Below are 6,078 nucleotides of genomic sequence, written 5' to 3' on the forward strand. Positions count from 1 at the left end.
GAATCAACAAATTTATTTGTGATTTTAAGGATCAATCTGTTTGGCTGCCACAAAATTTGTATCGGATTTCAATTGAAAACTTTGTGGATTCCATCCCATTCCTTACCTTAATTCCTCTTGGTACCTATCATTTATGTGGATTTGCCAAATAAAATGATAGCACCAATTTCATTTTGTTTCATTTCCACCAAATGAAATGAAATGAGGGGTGCCACTTGTCCTCTTTCCAAGAGTAAATTTGTTTTCCACTCTGGATTGCATGAACCTTGATGATATGTACCTGAGTACGCTCGTTGTTGCAAGCTCTCTCCACGAGATAGGCAAGGGCATGCGTTTAGGCATGAGTGGCAAACAAGTGTCATGTGTGTCTAACTGTTCCGCAGGATCGATCGATTGCTAAGAGCTTGTTTGGCAACCATCATTTCATTTTATTTGGAAAAATGTTTAAATGACAGGGTACCGGAAGGAACTGAAGTTAGATATGGAATGAAAACCATAAAATTCTCAATAGAATTCCGTAACCGATACCGCCACAGCTAAACAAATTTTTATTTGAATCATATGAGTTGTTTTTTTTTCTATTTCGGCCCGAAATGATGTGAGCCAAACGAGGTGTTATAGCCGAATGCCGAAGGGGCAGGGCACACGCAGGTACGTTGTCTCACACTCTCAATCTTCTGACGGATATATACAACAAGTAGGCAGCACGAGCTCATCATTGCATATGCATGAAAATGGCAAGCACATCAACGCAAAACTGGATCGGCACACAAGCTTTAGCCAACAATCTGTTAATTCATTGAACAATTCTTTACTGAAATCACACTGGAAATCATACAGCACGAGCAGTGCTCGAGGTCACGTCCGAATTAGGCAGCCGCTGCATGATCGGGGCCAAACACCGACCCGACCGATCGATCGGGAAAAAGATAGCAACACATGGCATGTGTCACAAAAAAGCCCGGCATGCAGCAGCCACGGTGACCATGGACTAATAAGGTTATTAATCGACTAGCTAACCGGGAATAGTAGGCGGCGAATGAAGCACCGCGCGTGCTCGATTAATTTAAGCCTAGCAACCGAACTATCGCACTAGCAGCAGTGCAATGTTGGATTTTTTTTGTGTGCTTTTTCTTCGTCTTTGCTGTGGTTGATCGCACGTGCGGTTTTCATGTGGCAATGCAGTACGGCTCGAGGATGAAGAGTGGGTTCTGCCGCAGCTGCCGGCACCGGCGCACGCTCTGCAGCAGGTCGTGCTTGTCGCCCCGCCGCGAGGTGAAGAGGAGGAGATGCTGCTGCTTGTTGTCGGTGGTCGCCAAGGCCGACGGGTGCTGCCCGCCGCACCCTTCGTCCTCGTCGTCGTCGTCGCAGGGAGTGGGAGGGGCGCCGGTCTCGGTCGACGCCACCGCCACCGCGGCAGCGAGCGTCGTCGTGGACGAGGGCACCCGGCGCAGCGTTGGCTTTGGCGCCGCATCGTCGCGGGCGGACGGCTCGGGGAGCGGCGCGTCCGCGTGCTGCCCGCGGGGCTGGTCGAAAGTGAAGGGCGTGCTGCCCACGAACTTGTTGATGACGAGCGTCGACCGGTGCACCTTGGCGGCGGCGGGCGCCTGGGGCTGCGAGCTGACCTTCACCTCCACGACGGTTCCCCTGTCCACCACCTCCACCTCCTCCTCGTCCTCGTCGTCCTCCTCCATTTCCATGGCCACCTCCTGCTCCTGCTCGCACTTGTCCTCCACGATCGGGAAGTAGGACGATGCCTCGGTCGCCCCGGTGCTGCTGTTGCTTGCAGCACCCTGCCCGCGGGCAGAGCACTCGATGAAGGAGAGGCAGAGGCGGCCGTCCTGGCGGTTCGCCTGGAGGTACCCACGCGGCCTCACGACCACCGCCTCCATGACGAGGCGCCCGTCTTGGCGGCTCGAGCACATCTTCAGGCACGGCCCGTCGCGGCTCGACATGGACGGCAGCGGCGGCGGGAAAGAGCGGGGCGGCGACCGCCTCACGCCCGAGCGGTGGTAGTTCACTGCCACGAGGTCGTCCTTCACTTCAGCCTGCTCGTCCGAGTAGGCCGCACTGTGCTGCCAGAAAGACTCCTCTGCTTCGACGGGTGCCGTCGGCAGAGGCGAACCGAAGAGGCTAAACATGTCGACGGCGTCCAGCGAGGCCGTGAAGTCGCCAGAGCCGGTCTCGCAGCCGAGGCTCTCGGTGCAGATCTCGAGGCTCTTCTGGCTCATCGACCGGCGCACGCGCGGACTGACGTATGGCTTGGAGACCACCTTCTTGGCGGCGGCCACCTTGTCATCCACGCCGGCGGCCTGGATGGCATTCCAGATGTCCACCTGAGCAGGCCGGTCGTCGGCCACCACCACCTCCGGTTTGTACAGCTCGGCGGGGCGCAGCCAGGCAGGCGCCTGGAACGCCGCCGGGACACGGCACACGGCCACCGACATCTTCGACTTGTGGAGGAAGATGCGAAGTTGCTCCCTGTGAAGGAGCTGCTGATTTAGCTAGTGTAGTACGTCTTGCTGCTGCTCTGCAATCTAGATCACTTGTGGCTCTTGCTGCTACACAAGAAGCTGCTCTGTTGTTGGCACGGATGGTTTGGGTGGTGAGCTCGGACTCGGAGGGCTATTTGTAGGCAGGGGGGAAGGAGAGAAACTGGATGGCATTGGCCGTCCAAGGCCAAAGGAGAGGGCCCCAAGCTCCCCCGGCCCCACCACTTGCCTCCGCCACCATGCTCTGTTTTCCTTTGCCTTTTCGCTATTTATACTTTGGCATTTCTTATTGCTGGTTCACGCGAACGCTTCGATCACCATGAACTAACATGTATGATGGTAACTTAGTTGCTTACCATAGTCCATAGATATAGGAAGGTGTAGATGTATTTCGATAAAGAGTTAGGTGTAGGTAAGAACAAGTAAGATCTAACCAAGATAGAAGGCCACGAGGATCACAACTAGATGTGCATGTGCGGAATCTCGATGAAGCGCGATTGGCGAGGCAGTGAAGTCTCCAATCCTATCCACGATCGTCAAAGTGTTGAACGTACAACACCTCTGTCGGTATCCACACGTAGGAGGATGAGCACCGACGATAAACTGCTAGGCCTGATTTGGCAGTTGAACTAGAGTGGCGCTCTAGGATTCCCAACACATGGGAATAGTTTAACCATGCACTTTGGGCAGCCGCTGCCCCACACGATATATAGATAGTAAATGTGAGTTTCATAACACTTGCAACCCACTTACTGAAACCCTAATCTGGTCACCGCGACTCTAAGTCGCTGACCACTCCATGTCCGGCTCGAGTCCAACCCAACCGACTCAATTATTAGTAGGATATGTGTGACGACATAGGCTCATGGCGACTTGGACATGATTCGATTCTGACTTGCAATCGATCGATCGGTAGCGACTCCTAGCAGAACATGCCAACTCCAAATATCATAGTCAGGAAGACAAACTTTTCCAATGTGACTTTCATCCAAGTCCCTTTTGCTTCACGGCATACCTTATCATGCTATGGGCGAGTTATTGTCATTCCTTTAGTAGCTCGACTCTCTTCTCGATCTGTGATATGTGATTCATTCGACTAACTTTTAGTCAGCCTCCTCGGTTAACACCAAACTGAGTCGTGTATGGTCATGATTCCGAATCATATCATCCGAGAGGTCCTAGAAAATATCTCTCTAAGTTGGAGGGGGGAAATCCCATATTTTTTATTCACGCCATGCAATTTGATTCTCAGTCGACCTGAACTCCGCCTTTATAAATGCCTTGTCACAAAACAACATTTACCATAACCAAATTCAGCCAATCCACAACTCGGATCCTGCAATCACCTCATGTCTAAGGATTCTATTGATTGAGACATACAGTTGATGACTTGCTCGTTGTGTCTCAATATGGTTTAGTACCACTCGCTCAACACTTCAGCCGAGTCCGTGTGAGTCAGATTAACATCACCATGCCCATGAGAGGTGGAACCGAGTCATCTGCTGACTTGCACATTAGTCTAAGTCGTGTATCTAGCACAACCATGATGACTGAGGACAATCTAGTATAAACAACACAAATGTTATGGCACTTACATGTTACAATAGCAACAATAGTACACAAGTAGCCCTTTTAGCTCTTGAGATCGAGGTAGTTCTTTAAATAAACATAAACTTCATTTTGTTTCATATACAAACTTCCTTTTGTTTAATTTGAAAATTTAGGAAGATACTCAATGAACTTTTTTTATTAGATCATATTTCATATGTTATGTACACGCAAGAAATACATGCGGCAAGAAAAATCAACTTCCTCTTGCCATTTTGGAGACACAATTATGCAAGTATGTATATGTATCCATAGGAAAAACAGTTTTTTTTTAAACTTCTAACAACATTTTATATTTTCTAAAATCCCGAACTCACTTGAGCTCAATAACAAAAACACCGCACTCTATCCCTACAATAATAATACTATTATTGATGCTTCTTCTACTACTACTCCTCCTACTGTTACTACTGCTACTGTTGTTACTACTACTAGGGCTACTACTACTTCTACTGCAGCTAGGACAATCGAGTTCTCATAACCGTGTCCTGAAGAATTTAAAACCTTGTGACTTTGTGTACATGTTAATATGTTTTTATATTCGAATGGGATGAAATCCAAACAAAGATAAACATGTGTGCTCTGGAAAATTGATTCATTTTATATATTCCACGAAATTTTTATCTAAGATTATTGCATTATTTACTATGGACCAGTTTTTTTCGATAAAGGGAATATATTAATATCGAGAGATACCAATTACACCCAGCCTCTGCAACAACGCACCACCCTAATGGCACTACGGATGCACACAGCCAAAAAAAGGAAAAGAAAATTAAGAAACAAAAGTCCCGCTATAGTATCACCGACCTAACAACAGCAATACAACCACCACCATGACAACACCTGAATTGCAGACTCTCCAAAAAACGACGCCTCCAAGAAGGGAACAGTGCTCCAACACCGCCGTCGCCCGATCAAAGATCTTAGGTTTTCACCCTGAAGATAGTCCCCACTCTCAAAACAATGCCTCCACTAAGGTCACCGCTGTGCACAACCAGTTAAGGCGGACCTTGGGTTTTCACCCTGAAAGGTAGGACTCTGCGCTTCACATGTATTGTCGCCCCCATTTTCATACCGTTGCTGTGAAGCCCGGACACCAAGCAAGCCCCTCAACAGCGCGGAGACTTGAACCTCCCTTAGCTAGTCCTCCCCTCCGGCCTTCATGAAATTCTCTTCTTCCGACTTTCATCATGGATCCATAGTCACTTGATGTCAACACAGAAAAAGAGCTTCGCGCCGCTCCCTCCAGAACCAAACGGTCGGAATAAACGCATGGGTGCGCACGACCGAATACCTCCGATCCAGCAAACTCCAGGCAAAGCACTGTTACATTCGCCGGCGGAGCCTTCCGGAACTCAACCCTCCGGCCAGATCACGAGTCTAGGCCTCCGGTAGGTCCTCCTCTTCACGCAAGAGAGGCCATAGGACCGCCGCCTTTATTCAGGCCGGACCCCCACGTCGGCGACCATCCCGGGCTGGCCAACCCAACCCTCCACCGGTGACACCATCGCCGGCTTCCATGCACATCCGTCTCACCGCCGGATGGCGATGATAGATCAAAAATCCACCACCACCAACCGCAGGCCGACCCTCTCCGGCGAAGAAGAGGCCACCTCCTCCGTCAAACCCAAGGCTGCTGCCCCGGGTGCCCTCGTGTCGCGGAAGATGCCCGAGATCGCCTCCACGCACCAACAAGAGGCGGGGGGTGGATGGCATGGCGCAGACCGAGGGTCTGGCCGCCGCCCACCACCAACCCCTGCCGGAGTACTGCGGGAAGCCGACGAGAAGAGGGAGACCACAGCGCCGCCCATCCCACCCGCGCTGACCGGTCCGCCAGGGGACAGCCGACGGGAGGAGGGCCGCCGCTGCCGTCGCCCGTCCCACGCGCGTCTTCTCCGCCAAGCATCGAGGAGGTGGGGATCCGGCCGCCGATCTCCACGCGGCGACGAGGAAGGGCCCCCGCCGCCGCCACGCC

General features: G+C 51.4%; 1 protein-coding gene across 1 annotated transcript; it reads right to left on the reverse strand.

Moving 5' to 3' along the window:
- Window positions 1–775: 775 nt before the first annotated feature.
- On the reverse strand, window positions 776–2,613 carry LOC127293243 (uncharacterized). Its single transcript, XM_051322824.1, has one exon. The coding sequence runs from the start codon at window positions 2,445–2,447 to the stop codon at window positions 1,170–1,172; it is 1,278 nt and encodes a 425-aa protein (XP_051178784.1). The 5' UTR covers window positions 2,448–2,613; the 3' UTR covers window positions 776–1,169.
- Between the last annotated feature and the right edge of the window lie 3,465 nt (window positions 2,614–6,078).

The sequence above is a fragment of the Lolium perenne genome, chromosome 4 (assembly GCF_019359855.2).
Source record: "Lolium perenne isolate Kyuss_39 chromosome 4, Kyuss_2.0, whole genome shotgun sequence".
Lineage (NCBI taxonomy): Eukaryota > Viridiplantae > Streptophyta > Magnoliopsida > Poales > Poaceae > Lolium > Lolium perenne.